Source organism: Mobula birostris, chromosome 18 (genome assembly GCF_030028105.1).
Source record: "Mobula birostris isolate sMobBir1 chromosome 18, sMobBir1.hap1, whole genome shotgun sequence".
NCBI lineage: Eukaryota > Metazoa > Chordata > Chondrichthyes > Myliobatiformes > Myliobatidae > Mobula > Mobula birostris.
In genome coordinates, this window is record NC_092387.1 from 54,917,850 (window position 1) to 54,936,920 (window position 19,071).

At 41.2% G+C, this 19,071-nt stretch overlaps 1 protein-coding gene across 10 annotated transcripts in view; it reads right to left on the reverse strand.

Annotated features, from left to right (window-relative positions):
* Window positions 1-19,071, reverse strand: part of kcnma1a (potassium large conductance calcium-activated channel, subfamily M, alpha member 1a) — a 953,094-nt gene that overhangs the window by 307,765 nt on the left and 626,258 nt on the right. For all 10 annotated transcript variants that reach the window (XM_072282727.1, XM_072282725.1, XM_072282726.1 and 7 more), the window contains 2 exons: window positions 7,428-7,503; window positions 3,366-3,536 (listed from right to left, as the gene is read on the reverse strand). In XM_072282727.1, coding sequence (XP_072138828.1) covers window positions 3,366-3,536; window positions 7,428-7,503 — 247 coding nt within the window. The remainder of the gene's footprint in view (window positions 1-3,365; window positions 3,537-7,427; window positions 7,504-19,071) is intronic.

The window sequence follows — 19,071 nt, forward strand, 5'->3', positions numbered from 1 at the left end:
CATAGAGTGGGTCAAGAGAAGGCTCCCATCACCCAGGGATGTAGTCAGTGCCCAGTCCAACCCAGTCCGTGGTGGGGATTGTCACTCATCATCCATCTGCCATTCTTCTGCCACGCTCGGCAAAATCCAGGAAAACGAACAGAATCTAATCATCATGGAGATCACATCAACTTTTGCCTGTTACACAAATCCTTCTAACCCAACATGGACAGACCAAAGGTAAGGAAATTTGAAAAAAACACAAGTCACAAGTATTTGGTGAAAGATCAGAAACAGAAGGTTGCCGGTCTTGATCTTTGACGCAGGTTCTGGAGATTTCTGAATTCTATCCAACAGCAGATGAGGAGGCCTGACGTACTCATGGAACCTAAATCTTCTCCAGTCACCAGAGACAGGCTATAGAGGTCAGGTTAGTTGATGAGCAATCCATACACAGGGTAGCACAGCAAAACACCAACAACAGTATCCTGCTTTAGATTATAACCACTGATTGATAGTTCTGATTTTCAACTAGTCCGGCCATGTGAAAGTAAATGTGTTTTTCTCCTCAGCAACACTTCAGGATAGGGGTTGGGTGTGCTCATAGGGTACTTTGTCCTGAATGATAGCAAACTTCTCAGTTACAGTTCATCAGGCCTACTCTGGATGAGCGATGTGACAATAAATCAAGGAAGTTCTCTGTGCTCATCTTCACCAACACTTAGAATTTAGACTCCTCTTGGTGTAACTTCTCTAGATGCACAATAGGGATCATGCTGAGTGGTTGCATCATGACCTGGTATGGAAACACCTATAAAAAGGGGTGGATACAGTCCAGACTATCACAGGAAAAGCTCTCCCTGCCTTAGAGCACATCCACAAGAAAGCAGAATTCATCATCATGAACCCCCACCATCCAGATAATGCGCTCTTCTCAAAAAAATGCTGGTGAACGCAGCAGGCCAGGCAGCACCTATACGAAGAGGTACAGTCGACCTCTCGGCCCGAAACGTCGACTGTACCTCTTTCTGCAGATGCTGCCTGGCCTGCTGCACTCACCAGCATTTTTTGTGTGTGCTACTTGAAATTCCAGCATCTGCAGATTTCCTCGTGAATGCGCTCTTCTCACTGCTGCTATTGGGAAGGAGATACAGGGGCCTTTGTTTTTTCACCACCAGGTTCAGTAACTGTTATTACGTTTCATCCATCAGGCTCCTGAACCGACATGGACAACTCCAATCACCTTGATCCTGAACTGATCAATGCCTATAGGCTCACTTGCAAGGACTCTGCAACTCGTCCTCATTATTATTTATCAAATTATTTACTATTATAATTTGATTTTTTGTGCATTGCACAGTTTGTCTTTTTCTGCACATTGTTTCCTTGTTAGTCTTTGCCTGTGTGTAGGTTTTCATTGATTCTATTGTACTTCTTTGTTCTACTTGAATAACTGCAAGAAAATGAATCTCAGCGTGGTATATGGTGGATGTACTTTGATAATAAATTTTGAACTTTGAACTATTCAGTCTACTTCTCATCTGCTCATGAGGAATGTTTTCTACACAGGAACCCCTTAAAGATATGTGTAGCTGAGAAATAGATCTTAATTTCACTGAAACCCATGGCTTGTGAATAAGCTGCTTCTTCTCCTATGGGTTATACTGGTCATTCCCTCACTAACCCCCTCCATTCCAAACAGTTGAAATGAGCTGGACAGTACATTTTACTGGCGTGCAATACTTAACGACTCTCATGAGAAACCTCTCCAGAAAGACGGTTGGGATGAGGCAGAAAAGCTTCAGGCAAACTCTTTGAAACCTCCACAGCATCGCCTTCAGCAAAGTCATCCTCACTGCCACTCCAGTGCTTCACTTACTCATTTGGTTTCACATTGTCAGTCAGTGACTTTGTTCTATCCATCTCGTCTTCTCTGCTTCTGTAAATTGCATTGTTTTCTCATTCTTATAACAGTCGGATGGGTATCTTGCTCAGCATGCACAGGCTGGGCTGGAGAGCCGGTTTCTATGCTGTGTGTCTCAATGTTGAAGGATTCTGGATCTGTTTCTTGTATCTCGGACGCTGCCGGACCAGCCCAGTGTTTCTAGCAAAGTCATGGAGCACTACAGTACACTAACTGGCCCTTTGGCCCATCTAATTTGTGCCACACCGCTACTTTGCCTTAACCTATCAATCTGCACCTGGACCATAGCCTTCTATACCTCCCCCATCGTCGTGCTACTTCTAAATGTTGAAATTGAACCTGCTTACACTACTTCCTTTGGCAGCTCGATCCACACTCCTACTTTTATCTCTAATGTCGCCACTTGCCAGTAACAACCTTCAGTTCACCACAGTGGCAGTCCTCCTATTTAATGCCAACATTTACTTTTTAAAGCCAAACCTTCCAATATCAACCCCTATTTCATCCATTGCCTCTTAAAGGCACATGCTGTATAAAAGTTGAGATAAAATATTAAAATCAATCTAATAATAGAGATTTTATTTTGGAGATTCTACTGATATTTTATGGAATATTGAAAATTCATTTGCAATTGACTCATCTGAGGATGAGAAATATATTCAACATGGAATATTAGCTCTGTTTCTCAGAGCCACACAGCATCTATGGAAGGGAATAAACCTTCGACACTCCGGTCTGAGACCTCGAGGAAGGACGTTGACTGTTTATCCCCCCAAACCCTGCTCCCCATAGATGCTGCCTGGCCTACTGAGTTCCTCCAGAATTTTGTGTTTGTTGCTTTGGATTTCCAGCATCCGCAGAGTCTCTTGTGCTGATCAGCTCTGTTCCTCATTCACAAATACTGCCTGACCGGACTCACCTCCACCTACCTGCCTTTTCCCTACTGAGTGTTTCCAGTACTCTTTGATTTAGTCTCAGATTTGCAGCGTTCACAGGATTTGTATTTTGAACATATGATGCTACTAGCTGTATGACTAATATACTTTGGAATGGCTGACACAGAGGAGATGGGTCGCACTGTGTGACAGCTGACTGAAACAGTCAGATTGAACCATAATTAAAGACCCTTCCATTAGAACTGAACGCCTTCCTCACTGTAGACTGAACCTGAAGGAACCACTTGCCACAGTACCTGGATGTGGAATTTATATATTAATTTAGATACTCTCTCATAACATTCTTGGTTGAATGCCTACCAATGTGGAAAATTAAAAAGCTGAGATGGCAGGAATGTACATCTTCTTAAATTATTTCAAAATCATCCCGGATATTTTTTGCTTAGGAACAAAATTACATTCTGTGGGAATGTGGGACTTGCTTGGCCTTCACCTTACCAGCTTCAGCAGGTTTCAGATATCCCAGAGTGCAGTGACTTTTTCATAGTAAAGAGGAGATATTTTACCAAACCCCCGAGGATGAAGAAGACCATGAAAAGGCGCCCAAGAGTGGTCCTTGCGTAAACATCCCCATATCCGACGGTTGACATGGTGACCATCAGCAAGTAGACGCATTCCCAGTAAGTCAGCGGCTGGGAGTTCTGGAAATTTTCCCAAGGATCTCCCGAGTTCTCCACCTGAAAACAACATGCGGGAAAGCAAAAGATAAACACAAGGTTGAAGGCTTGTGGAGCACATTATGTGTGAGTGAACTTTGGTACAACTTCAGCGCCACCTAGTGCCTGCATCCTGACAATGAGCAGACTGCTTCTGGGAGGCTTCCTTGGTTTAAAACTATGCAAGTAACACAAACTGCTAATTCCGTTCTGCTTCTTCTTCAGAGGAAGAAGGTTGTGGAATGAATCTTTTCACAAGGTTGTTCTTGAGTGGGTGGTTGTGGAATTAATCTTTCCACAATTATCAAGGATGTTGCCAGGACTTGAGGACCTGAGCTATAGGGAAAAGTTGAATCAGTTAGGATTTTATTCCCTGAAGAGTAGGAAAATGAGGGAAGATTTAAGAGAAGTATACAAAATGATGAAGGATATTGATAGGGTAAATGCAAGCAGGCTTCTTCCACTGAGGTTGGGTGAGACGAGAACGAGAGGTCATAAATTAAGTATGTAAGGTGAAATGTTTAGCGGGAACATGAGGGGGGATGTGTGAAATGAGCTGCCAGCAGAAGTGGTGGACGTGAGTTCGGTGTCAACATTTAGTGAAATTTGGGTAAGTACATGGGTGGGAGGGGTATGGAGGGCGATGGTCCAAGTTGGAGCGTAACGCAAAGATATGTTTTCACCTGGTGTGAATCCTTGGGATTCTCCACGAAAGGGGCCAGTGAAAGTTCATAGATTCTGAAAGTTCATAGCTCGTTCTTAGACTGACTATATTCATGGCATGTGTTTGGAGTTTGTGGACAGGAAGGGATATAGGGTTAGTAAAAGAAACTACTGCTGAGGTAGAAGTTCAGCTATGAAGCCATGATCTTACTTATGACGTTGTAAGCAGGAGGGATGCTTCCATTCCTTATGTTCCCCTAATACGCCGAGTTATTGAGGTGGATGCAACTGGAGAATTTTGTGTAGTAACCCCCACCTTCACTCCACAATGATTTGGACCAGACTTGATCAACTAATGAAAGAAAAATTGTGGACTCTGTGGGAGGGAAAGGTTAGGTTGATCTTGAAATAGGTTAAAGGGATGGAACAACGTTGTGGGCTGAGAGGCCTGTACTATGCTGTAATGTTCTATGTCATTCTTCATGATGCTCTGACGTCATCCAAAATTTCCTTTATTTCTGTCTCTTTACATTGACCAGTGGTAAAAGTGTGAGTTCTGTAAAGCAGTTGCAGCAGGCGCATTAACAACGTATACTGATACTCAGTTGGGCAAGGTTTAGAACAGGGTTCCCAAGCTTTTTTATGCCATAGACCCCTATCATTAACCAAGGAGCCTGTGGATCTGAGGTTGCAATCCACTGGTTTGGAGGGATATGGACCAAATGCCGAGGCAGATGGGAATCTTGGTTTAGTTATTTTATTTATTTATATATTCATTTATTTAGAGATACAGTGCGGAACAGGCCCTTCCAGCCCAGAAAACCACACCACCCAGCAACCCACCTACTTAACTCTAGCCTAATCACAGGACAACCTACAATGACCAATTAATCTACTAACCAGCACATCTTTAGACTGTGGGAGGAAACCGGAGCACCCGGTGGAAACCCTTGTGGTCACGGGGGAATGTATAAACTCCTTACAGACAGCTCTAGAAGTGAGCCCTGACCTCTGACACCTCGAGATGTCATAGCGTTGCATTCACTGCTAAGTTACCGTGGTCCTCATACTCTGGCTATCTCAGTGCTTGTTTAGAAACAAGATGTCAAACGTTTAATCCTATGTGGACTCAGGATCCAATGTCTGATGTCTGGTTGCTACACCCAGAGCACTCTGCCTCTTATCAGTGAGGCCTGGAACTTATTTTGGCTGCACAAGATTAGTGGGGCTTTGGGATAATGGTGGGACAACTCGTAGTGTGGTCCAGATCAAGCACAACCTCACTCAAATAATGCCTTATATGGAACATAGAACATAGACTAGTACAGCACATTACGGGCCCTTCGGCCCACAGTGTTGTGCCGACCCTCAAACCCTGCCTCCCATATAACCCCCCCACCTTAAATTCCTCCATATACCTGTCTAGTAGTCTCTTAAACTTCACTAGTGTATCTGCCTCCACCACTGACTCAGGCAGTGCATTCCACGCACCATCCACTCTCTGAGTAAAAAACCTTCCTCTAATATCCCCTTTGAACTTCCCACCCTCTACCTTAAAGCCATGTCCTCTTGTACTGAGCAGTGGTGCCCTGGGGAAGAGGCACTTGCTATCTACTCTATCTATTCCTCTTAATATCTTGTACACCTCTATCATGTCTCCTCTCATCCTCCTTCTCTCCAAAGAGTAAAGCCCTAGCTCCCTTAATCTCTGATCATAATGCATACTCTCCAAACCAGGCAGCATCCTGGTAAATCTTCTCTATACCCCTTCCAATGCTTCCACATCCTTCCTATAGTGAGGTGACCAGAACTGGACACAGTTCATTTACATTAACACACTTTGGGCAGCTGAGTGATGTGGTTTTCCTGAAACTGAAACATTAGCCCAACAAAAACATGGACTATATAAAGTCAAAGATGGATCTTGTCTACTGACAGATTGTGCAGATCAACTAACCATGGAGAGAAGACTGCTGGGTGAGATGGAGCTTGTAATTGTGGATCAGAGCATCAAAGTCCATTACCTGCATCTGGCATTCAAGTACAATGAGCGATCAAAAAGGTGCGTGATTAAAACCAAATGAGAAAAAGTACACCATCTGGAGTAGTGCTCGTCACACTGGGAATATCCTTCTAGATTTTGGGGAGGATTTATGGAGACGTAAGGTATAGAGCCAAATATTCTGGAAGTCTGTATCCATTTCTATTATGTTCCCATGTGATGAGGAAGTTGATCTATTGGAACTATCTGGAGAGTCTACTGGGGAGAACTCCACTATCAGAGAATTCAGAACATAGCCTTCCCATTCCAATCCAAGAGATGAAGGAAGAGCTTTTTATCCCTAACAATGGAGAGATGGGTTCCACTGTAGAAGGCCACCAAGGTGTTTAAAAGGGAGCTGGATAGTTACTTGGAAGAAAGAACTAAAGGAAAGCTAGGTTGAAAAAGTAAAGACTAAAACCACTGATGGAAGGGGCTCCTCAGGTTACTTGACCCCTTCCTGTTAATGACCATACCCTGATTAGCGCTGAGCCGTTGTTTGTTGGAACACAGTAATAACACTCACAATATAATAATCACCGGGCATTAGTTAGCTCCATCTAGTAAAAGTACCCCAGATACCCCTTAAGCATATGACACTGAATCAATTCTATCATTTTGACATTGCTACCTACAAGAATTGTTGGAGCCCCACAATAAAGTCACTACTCTTTAACCATTTGTGGATATACATCATTCTCAACAAGACCTCGCAATACAGCATTATTTACTTACTTGTTTTGTCTGGCCCGGTGAGCTTGTGCTACCCAATTACACCTACTAACCTGTGCGTCTTTGGAAAGGGGAGGAAAACTGGAGCACTTGGAGTAAGCCCATACAGTCATGGGGAGAATATCGAAACCCATTACACAGATAACAATAGAATTAAACCTTGGTTGCTGGCGCAGGAATGGTCTTACGCCAACTGAATAACGTGTGGTTGGTCATGTTACTGGATTGCCTTGTTTAACCGAGATAGCCTCACATTAAACAGAAGAGAAGTTCCAGGATCTCAAGCATCAACCTTAACCACACAACACAGACAACTCTTGCATTCAGTGCCTGATACAATAATTAACTTCAAGTTGGATATTACCCTGTGAGATTTAGTACAAGTATAAAAACTGTAAGGGCTTTACCACTCAAAAATACAAATAACTCATCTGCTTGAAGATTTCAGATCGAGTGAACATTTGACAAGCACTTACCAAGTGTATGAAGCCAGCTCCTGTTAGCCATGTGCTTATAAATATAGAGAGTAGATTCACCAACTTGATGGAGTTACTGTTTGAAAGAGAAGAATAAATTCTGAGTATTATTGTGTGGGAAAATAATATTAAAGTGAACGTGCATTTTCCGTACTGACTGGGAGCTCCTGGAATATCGGAAATGTGTGATTTCAGGAGATAAGCAGTTTCTGGATATTAAAAGTTGAACGGAAAAGATTGGTATAGAGCAAATCAATCAGACTTGTTTGAATTATTTATTATTTGTTTATAAACAACCAAATTAACTTCTCTCTTCCCCCTTTACTTTTCAACCTATCGCTTCCCAACTTCTCACTTCAGTCTCCCTCCCCCACCCACCTACCTACCTCCCCATCACCTGGTCTCACCTATCGCTTTATAGCTTGTACTCCTTCAGCTCCCCTCATCTTCTCATTCTGACTCCTTTCCTCTTCCTTTCCAGTCCTGATGAAGGGTCTTGGTCTGAAACATCAGCCGTTTACTCCCCTCATAGATGTAGACTAACCTGCTGAGTTCCTTCAGCACCATGTCTGTGTTGTAGAACATTTGGCAAGCTGGGTGCTGGGGTCCCAGGGAGCTGGGTTTCCTGAGAGCTAGTAGGCTGAAGCTCCAGACTATATTCACCAGTGTTGGCCTGAAGTGTAGACTGTTTATTCTTTGTTGAGTTGCTGAGTTCCTCCAGCATTTTGTGTGTGTTATTCTGGATTTTCAGCATCTGCAGAATCCCTTGTGTTTAAAATTAAGTTACTGTTTTCTATAACTGTAGGCAGCATGACTGTACTCTGTCTTTCTATGCAATTTCTAAAGAAGACAATACATCCAGAACATTCTGCATTCTATATCTGGGCACCGCGGAAGCGCAGTAGTAAGCATAGCACTGTTACAGCTCGGGGCGTCTGAGTTCAGAGTTCAATTCCAACGTCATCTCAAAGGAATTCTCGCCATGACTGCATGGGTTCTCCCCAGGTGCTCCGCTTTCTTCCCATCATCCAAACATACACTAGTTAGTAGGTTAATTGTTCGTTGTAAATTGTCCTATGATTAGGCTAGGGTAAATAAATGGGCCGCCGGGCAGCGCGGCTTGTTGGGCTGGAAAGGTTGCACTGTATCTCTGAATAAATAAATATTCTATATTTGTTTTCACCTATTAACTACCTTGATGGCATCACAGATACATAGGGTCTTAAAGAGAGCTTTTGGGACATTGGCCTTCATAAATCAGGACACTGATCACAGGAGTTGGGATGTTATGTTCGATTTGTATAAAACATTTCACCTTTCACCTTAAACTTATGACCTGTAAGCTCACTCAACCTGAGGGGATAAGCCTGCATCTATATCTCTCATAATTGTATTATACCTTGATAAGTTCTCCCCTTATTTCCCTGCACTCTAGAGAATAAATTTCTAACCTAGTCTACCTTTCCCTATAATTCAGGTCCTCAAGTCCTGGCCAACTTCCTTGCAAATTTTCTATGCACTCGTTCAAGTTTATTGATACCTTTTGCATAGGTAGTGACCAAAACTGCACACAATGAACCAAAAGCTCTATTTACCTGTCACTCCACTTTCAAGAAATTATGGATCTGTACTACTTCGATGGACTTATGGTTGGAATGATCTCTCTGGATGGCATGCAAAACAAAGCTTTTCACTGCATCTCAGTACATATGAAAATAATAAACCAACAACCAATTCTTTGTTTGTTGAAAACATGCCAATGCTTAGACCTGCCTTACACCTGGTTAACTCAAACCTCATGGGTGGGGAAACATAAACCATGAGGAAATATGAAGGAACTGATGCGGGTTGCTGAGCTCCCAGAACATGATGGGGCCCACTGGAAACTCCTTGAAAATACTGGCAAAGTTACTTTGAAAATTGGCAGAAGTTACTTGGGAATGACCTCAGCTTCCTGGGAATACATGGTCACCAAAAGAAATGCTTCTGGGGGATTTGTGATCAGAATCCAATCATCATCTTTATCGCAGGGTGAAAATGGCAAATAGAGCATATAGCTTCAAGATGAGAGGGGAAGCACTTTAAGGGGGTGAGCAAAGAGCAGGGAATGTCTGGAACTCACCATGAGGGGTAATGATGGATACAGACACAATTAATGGCATTTAAATAGGCATATGAACAGGCAGGGAAAGAATAGACATGGATTGTATGTAGGTAGATAGATTTAGTTTAATTTAGCATCAAGGTTTTATGCCAAGGAGCGTGGTCCAATGCTGTACTGTTCCATAAGATAGGATGGATGTACAACAAAGTCTTACCAGTCGATAATTAAGAAGAAAAAATTAACCATCATAATCCATGGCGATTTGGAGAATGAAATGCATTACCGGGATTAAGTTGGCAAATTCAGACGTTAAGGATAAATTTTTAACTATCATCCACGCCAGAGGGAGCATGATCCTCCTTATCAACTCCTGTTGCCAGGAAGATGTGTCGAAATAGCTTGGTATTCTCCATTTTCAATCAAAACAACAAAACCTTGTCCCAGAATAGATCTGCAGCCTGTTCAAGCTGAATGTTTATTTTTACTTATGTAGAGATAGACCCTTCTGACCTAATGAGCTCACACTGCCCAATTAAACCCACGTAACCTACCAATTGGAATGAGTGAGAAACGCAGAGCACCCAGAGGAAACCCACATGGTCATGGGGAGTATGTACAAACTCCTTACAGATATTTATCAGTGGAAGGTTTCTTCTGTTCTTATGAAGATGGACATTCCAAACCAGATCTCAAATTGATTCAAAATTAAAAAAAGATCTTTGCCCTGAACTGTTACTTGGTCAAAGTAGGAACAGACCATAGAAAAATGCGCTTATTTCTACTTGTATTATTACATTAACTTCAGTGTAAGCTCTTGCTCCAGGCCTATGACTGCATAATACTATGGAGATGGGCTCAGACCTTTCCCAATATGAACCACTGACCTCTTGCAATGTTAGAGTACTTAATTGGTATTGGCAAAGCTCCTATTACAACACTTCCGTCATATAAGTACATGGGAGACAGTTTAAACACTTTGCAAATGCTAAAATGCATTGAACCAATTCTATTTTGTTAACAGAATGGTTCCAAACACCAGCAGTGTTTGCTCCTTTTCACTGAACACTGGTTTAAGGTTATTTATATTGCTGGCTTTTTAAGTTTACTGTGAATAAACACAATCATCCATCATCAGCAAGGGCTGGTGGTTGTTATGTAGTCTCCCTCATTCTAAACAATCCATATAACACAAGGGTGATGTTATTATGCCCTGATTTATCTCTTCACGCTAACTCTGCTGCACTGAATTGATGTGTTTAGAAATCTATGCATTGCCTTCTGAGAAAATGGCTATGTAATCAAGGACATCGCTCAAAAAGTCCAGAGTAGGTGCGCTCTATGAAGGGGTTTCTAACAGTTCATTACCGCCAATAAATTACACAACTCTGTCTGAATGGTGATTAGATCTGAATGAAAGCCCAGAGAGACACTTTACCAATCAGATTAATTAAAACATAGCTCTACATGCATGCAACTCCATAGAGAATAGTTCTAATGAGCAGCATTTGAGATGAGTTGACATTGTTTCCTATAATGCAAAGATTCTTAACCTGGGTCCACAGACCCCTCGGGGGTCCATGGACTTAAACGGGAAAAATATTACATCTTTATTTTCACAAACCTCTACCTGAAATGTAACATTTCCTTCAATTATGAATGCAATCAATAAACCACAATAGTGTTAGCAGTACCTGTGACTTTGTCACCAATAGAAATCATAGATACTTTCATATCATATTACAGTTGTTACAAATACCTCAAAATATTTTTTATGGCACGCTCATCACTACTTTGAAATTACTGTAGTTATTAGACCTGCTGCTAGTCTTCCTGTCTGCAGATGCTCGTGCAACGTAGCTGGCCAACTATCAGGCAGCCCTGCATCTGAAAGTCATTCAGTCACCAAACAACGGTCGCATGTTCTCACATTTGTGACCCAGATATCTACATTGCTCTGCACTATTCCCTATCTACAATTGCTTGTTTTATCAATGTGAAGAAGGAAGTGAGATGTATTTATGGATAAAGTTTTGCAAAACTAGACAGTTCAATGAGAATTCTTATCTCTCTGTAAGGCCGCGTGACCTTTTGTAATACCACGAGACCCTATGCACAACAGTGGCCAAAAGAACACAATGCCTGAGATACTTCTGTAATCCTTGTGCCTATCTGAGTATCTAAAAGCCAGGAAAAGTGTTCAACCTTTGGATCAATTGTAAAATCTTGCCTTATATTACTTACTTGGCTTCAATTTAATTGAATATCTTACACTTCACTTAATTAATATACAGATTATTTATTTCTTGGCAGACCTATCAAACAAATGACTTAAAACCATACAAAAATATTGAATTTCAAAAAATGTCAATTGAATAAAATATTTTAGCTTTATTTATTCTATATTTTTATATTTCATATTTATATTGTGCCAACACAATTGAAGTTGAAACGTTGAAGAAAAGGAAGTATGATGAAAACTATTACATGGTTTCACTTACATTAATGAACGTGTTGGGGCACAAAACCCAGTGTTTTGTGCGAAAAAATTCTTACGAATGGAAGTATGAAGCCAGCAAAACTGAAAGAGCACTTCATGTCTGTCCATCCTGAAAATGCATCTAAAGATACGGGTTTTTTTCCCTTTTCTTGAAGCATCCTATAAAGTTGGCACCCAGATTGCCAAACAAAAGAAGCTCCACACTATCGTACACTGGAAATGGTCAAGTTGGCTTCTGGACCGGCAGAGAGGAAAAAACTGGAAATGGTTCCCTTATCAAATAATGTCATATGTTCTAGAGTAGCTGATATTTCTTCTAACATTTTGAAGCAGATCATTGAGGAATTGGCAACTTCATAATTCCCATTCCAGAATGCAATTGGATGAAACTACAAACACCCCTTCAATGTAGTCAGCTCCTTTTATTTTTTTGTTATGTGAGTACTGATGCCATCAAAGAAGAATTCTTATTTTGTGAGTCCCTTTTGGAAACTACAAAGGCTGTCGATGTCTTGGGAATGGTAAAAAGTTTTTTTTGCCAAACGAAACTTTGACTGGAAAGAAAAACCTCATATTCCTTGCACAGATGGAGCTCCTGAGATGCTTCGTAATACATCTGGTTTTGCTATGTTAATGATAAAGGAAGCTCCTCATGTCATTGTCACTCATTGTTTTCACACAGACATGCACTGGCAACAAAGACTCTTCCAACAACCCAGAAAGATGTTTTGTCAACAGCCATAAAAGTCATCAACTTTAATAAAAGCAGGTCTCTGAATATTCACATTTTTAAAAGACCTTGTCAAAAAATGGGTACAGAATATGAAGTGCTTTTCTACCACACAGAAGTTCACTGGCTTTCAAGAGGATAAGTCCTGAAGCACTTGTTCAAACTAAAAAGAGAAGTTTCACTTCTTCTGAAAGAAAAAGAAAACCCACTCTTGAAACAGTTTAAAAAATAGAATTGTATTCATGCATTGGCTTACTTGCCTAACATTTTTAACCATATAAATCTTTCAATTCAAGGCCCTGAAGTCACCATTATGGATGATGCTGAAAAATTGCAAGCTTTCTTGGTGAAGCTGCCAATAAGGAAGACGAGAATAGAGGCCGACATCTTTGCAAACTTTATTCAAATGCTGGAGGAAATGCTTTACCAAGATGGAATTTTCTGTCAATTTCTTTGAGGAGAGACATCTGCAAACACCTGGGAACACTTCAGAACTCTTTCAAAAGTTATTCCCACCTTAATGGCACTAAAATTGAACCTTGGATCCACAATCCTTTTCTTTCTGATATGAATTGTATCAAAGATGTTACAGTATCCATCCAAAGGTGAACTCATTGACCTTAGGACAAAAAACTCACTACAGTTGGAATTTAATGGAAAAAGTCTTGGAGAATTCTGGTGTTCCTTGAGAGAAGTCTATCCTTGCATTGCAAAGTGAGCTACGGAAGCTTTAATCTCATTTGTAACAACATATTTTGGTGAATCAGGGTTATCAACATTTGTAATCATTAACACACAAAAAAATCAAAATCGATTGTATGCCCAACATGACATGCGTGTTGTTTTGTCAAAGACTGCTCCACAGTTTAATGTTGTTATTCAGACAAAGCAACAACCCTCACACTGATGTCTTTAAGAAACAAAATTTGATTTTAACTTGCCTATATTTTAAATGTATAGTCTTGTTATTTAATGTTAATAAAGAAGCACATATATTATAATATTACATTTTTTAAAATATTTTCATAAATGTATTTCAATATAATTGGTTTATGTTGTAATCCTGAGTACTTTATTTCATATATTTAAATACTTTATTCTGAAAAGCGGTCCTGAGGCTTTTAGACATCCCACCCTGCAAAGACTCATTTCAGGGAGGTAGCACCATCAATTTGCGGGAGACTTCCGGGAGAGGTGGGATGTCTGCAATAGAGTAGCTCCTTAGCAGCTGGCCAGCTTTTACAGTCTTAACCCACCATGGGCAATAGAAAAGTCACTGTTGCAAACAGTGCAGCGAGCAACACTGTCATTATTTTGACCCCTATCAGGCAGGGGTACACTTTAGTGTAGTCTGGGGTGACGTAGGTTTTTTTTTGGAACAGTCTGCAATGGCGCACTCTCGCTCGTTCTCTCTCTCTCTCATGGTCGCTCGCACGCTCTCAAACGCTCTCGCTTGTTTTCTCTCTCTCTCGCTCTCTCTCCCTCTCTCGCTTGCTCTCTCTCTCTCTCTCTCTCACTTTCTTGCTCGCTCGCTTGCCTTCGCTCTTGCTGGCACGCTCTCTCTTGCTTTCTCTCTCGCTCGCTCTCAAAAAAATTGATTTCCGTGATATTGTATATAATTTGCGGGCATCAGGGAGCCACTATTAATATGCGGGAGACTCCCGGAACTTCCGGGAGAGGTGGGATGTCTGGGCTTTACCAGAGGGGTCCATGACCTGAAAAAAGTTAAGAACCCCTGTTATAGTGAGTGAATCTAGGGCCCTGAGAGCACAACCTCAGAACACAAGGATAAAATACAATGAGGGATGTGTCTCGGCCCGAAACATCAACTGTTTATTCCCTTTCATAGCTGCCACCTGACTTGTAAGACTTGCATTGTCTGTAGCAGGGAATTCCAAACACTTACAGCTTACTTTAAAAAAAATGAAGACCATAAGCATAGGAGCAAAATAAGGCCATTCAGCCCATCAAGTCTGCTCCATTATTCCATCATGGCTGATTTACTATCCCTCTCAACCCCCATCCTCATGCCTTCTTACTGTAACCTATGATGCCCTTACTAATCAACCTTTGTTTTAAATATACCCAATGTCTCCACAGCCGTCTGTGCAATGAATTCCACAGATTTATGATCCTCTAGCTAAAAAAATTCCTCCTCACCTCTGTCATAAAGGGACATCCTTCTATTCTGTGTCCTCTGGTCCTAGACTCCAACTATTGGAAACATCCACTCTACCCCCTTCTATTTTGATCTCTCAATGAATAAAAAGCTGGAAAGAGTGATGATGTTGGTGCTAGCACTAGGTGGTACTGCCCGTCTTCTCAGCGATATTGGTATTTATTTACCCTCTTGAATCTTTTTGTTTGCTCATTAGATGTAGAATTTGTGATGTGGATACATGTAGCAATACAATCATTTATTGTTTCTGTCTAATTGTCTCTGAGCTGAAGAGATAATTAAAGAATCGACCACTTTTGTTGAATCTGCATTCATTTATAGGATTGATCAGGTAAGGGACAGATTTCCTTTCCTGAAGGATATTAATGAACCTGGCCAATTTTTATAACAATCCAGTAGTTTCATGGTTACCCAGACCAGCTTTATTTTAAATTCCAGATTTACTTAATTACTTGAATTTAAATTTTCCAGTTGCCATGATGGGAATTGAACTCACATTGAGTCAATGGCCCAGAACTTCGGCTGCTACTCCAAAAACTTAATAATTTCTGGTATTATACAGGGCATGACTATATTCATGTTCACATAAACTTCAGATAATGGGAGAGTACTCATCAAATCCCATCTCAAAAATAGCCTCTAGATGATGTGAGAACCACAAACTGTATCTGTCTCTCTGTCTTTCTCTTTCCATCTTTCTCCGTCTCTCTCCTTCTGTCTCCATCTTCTTCTTCTCTCTCCTTCTCCCTCAATCTCTCTTTTTCTCTTTGTCTCTCTCTCTCTCCTTCTCCCTTTATCTCTCTGTCTCCCTCTGTCTCACTTTGTCTTCTGTTTCTGTCGTCCTTTGTCTCTGTCTTTCTCCCTCTCCCTCTCGTTCACATACTCACTCAAAGGAGCTGTTTTCCTGCCCCCCCACCCCCAACTCTGTCGGTTCTGGCTGCATTAATGAGAAAGGGATTAGTACTTAATCCACAATTCCTCTTCAATCCATGTACAGCATTGCAACTTCTTCCATAAACCTTTTAACTGGATTACCACAATCCAGCTCAGCTCTCACTGAAATCACAAACCTTTCATCCAAAATGCTTGTCGTTTAAACTATCCAAAGTTATTTATTCTAAAGCCTGAGTGAATGGGAAAAATAATTTGTTCTGCTGCCTTGTCAGCTCAGTTTGTAAAGGCATCACGTCAAGTGGAAATGAATGAACTGAATGATCTCCATCAGGGTCACAAGCCTATCCAGCATCAAGGAATTCTTTAAAAGGTGAGGCCTCAAGAAGGTTACATCCATCATTCAGGACCATCACCATCCAGAACGTGCTCCCTTCCCATTACTGCCTTCGAAGAGGAGGTCCAGGAGTCTAAAGACACGCACTCAACATTTCCCCTCTGCCATCAGATTTCTGAATGGGCAATGAACCCACGAACACAACCTCACTACTTGTCTCTCTTTTTGCACTATTTCTTTTGCTTATTGTAACTTAGAGTAGTTTTTACCAGTTGCAATGTACTGCTGCCACAAAACAACACATTTCACAATGAAGGGTCTCAGGCCAAAGCATCGACTATTTATTCCTCTCCATAGATGCCGGCTGACCTGCTGCGTTCCTCTGGAGTTCTGTGAGAGTTGCCCTGCATTTCCAGCATCTGCAGAATCACCTGTGTTTAACAGACTTAGTGGCATATTTCACTGATAATAAACCTGATTCTGATTTGGATTCAGAATCAGGGCAAGAAGGTAGCACTTCGAATACTTCACGCCAAAGGCTGAGACTCGTTGAGGGGTTGCTTCAGGGCCCAGGAAACACAAGGGAGTCAGAGAGGGACTGGTGAGCAGCTGTAAGGACCCTCTTCTAGCTGCAGGATCTGGGGTCACACTCCCAAATTGTTTAAGGCTGACATAATGTGTGAAATCTCAGAACGATCCAAATCAGAGGTCGCAGATACTTGGGTGCTGATTAAATCTATACAGAAATCAACAGATTGTTGGACGCTGAGAAAAGCAAAGGAGATTATGGGGAGAGAGGTTTAGATGGAATTGAGAGGACGATTTTATCCACCCAGGAGCTGGTTCGAGTCTGAACACAATGTCTGAGTGAGGAACAGAAACAGGAACTCTCACAACTCTTTGGAAAATTGAATTGCCAAGGTATGGAAAGCTATGAAACAAGTGCTGATAAACTGGATTGAGGCATTAAGTTCAAAATTCAGGAGGTTAAGTTGCAGTTTTGTAAAACTGTGTAGGCCACATCTGGACTGTTTCATTTAATTCTTCTCACCCCATTTTAGGAAGGACATAGATGCTATCGAGAAGGTCTACCTGTACGCTGCCTGGATTAGAGAGCATGGGCTGTAAGGAGAGGTTGGACGAACAGGGGCTGTTTTCTTTGGAGCAACAGGGGCCGAGGGGGAGACCAGATATAAATTTATGAGATTATCAGAGACAAAGAAAGAGTAGATAGCCAATGTCTTTTTTCTTGGGGTTGATAGGTGTTTAGTACTAGAGGGCATGCACTTAAAGTGAGAGGGGATAAGTTAAAAGACAACACATGGGGCAGGTGTTCTCACACCAAGTGGTGGATATTTACAGTATGTTACCAAGCTGGTGCAGAAGGCAGACACGATAGTAACACTTAAGAAGCTTTTAGAAAGGAACATGAATATACAAAGAATGGAGGGATGTGGACCATCTGCACAAATTGGCATATTTAGGCATCAACAGTTTAATTAATTTGGCGTAACATCCTGGGTAGAAGGGCCTGATCTTGAGCTGTACTGTTCTATAGCCTTTATGTATAACGGCTGTCATGTGAAAAAGGGGCAACATTATCATGGAGTTTCTTGCCTTCGGCAGAAGGGATTAGCTGCGCGGTTTATTTAGCTTGGTACAACATTGTAAACCAAAGGGTCTATTGCTGTCTGCTATACTGTTCTATGCTTTGTGTTCAATTAGTAAACTGGTTTATTATTGTCACATGTACCAAGGTACAGTGGAAAAACCTGCCTTGCATAAGCTTGATACAGATCAACTCATTACATCAGTGGTGGCATGGTAGTGTAGTGGTTAGCACAACGCTTTACAGTACAGGCGACCTGGGTTCAATTCCTACCAATACCAAGTTAAGAATTTTTTTTCATAGATTCCCAAATTATATGCAACAGTAAAAAGATTCTGTGTCACTGGAACAAACCAATTAAACTCATGCTGAAGATGTTCACTTAAAGTCTGGTCTAAACTATGACTATGCCAAAGCCTGGCTGGTGATAGCTAAATAATCATTGTTCTCAAACTTTAGGCACTATGACACAAATTAGAGGAAGATTTGAAGTTCAAAGGTAAAAAAGTTCAACGTAAATTTATTATCACAATATGTTGTTGGATCTAACTATTTAATTCTTAGATTAGATTGTTTAATTATTATTTTCTTTGCAGTTTAACAATTAATTATCTGCTTGTATTTTAAGTACAATGTGCCACACATGAGGTTGGTTACCAAGTTAAGAGCCCATGGTATTACAGGAAAGTTACTGTCGTGGTTAAAGTATTGGCTGATTGATAGGAGGCAAGAAGTAGAAATAAAAGGATCCTTTTCTGGTTGGCTGCCAGAGATTAATGGAGCTCGCAGGGGTTGGTGTTGGAACGGCTTATTTTTATGCTGTATGTCAATGATTTGGGTGATGGAATAGATGGCTTTGTTGCCAAGTTTGCAGATGATATGAGGATTGGTGGAGGGGCAGGTAGTGTTGAGGAAACAAGAAGGCTACAAATGGACTTAGAGAGATTAGGAGAATGAGCAAGAAAGTGGCAAATGAAATACAACATTGGAAAATGCATGGTCATGCGCTTTGGTAGGAGAAATAAATATTCAGGCTATTTTCTAAATGGGGAGAAAATCCAAAAATCTGAATGCAAAGGGACTTAGGAGTCCTTGTGCAGAACATCTGAAAGTTTAACTTGGCATGTAGAGACAGTAGTGAGGAGGGCAAATGCAAAGTTAGCATTCATTTCAAGAGGTCTAGGATATAAGAACAGGGTTGTGATGCTGAGCCTTTATAAGGCACTGGTGAAGCCTCACTTTGAGTATTATGAACAGTTTTGGGCTCCTCATCTAAGAAAAGATGTGCTAGCATTGG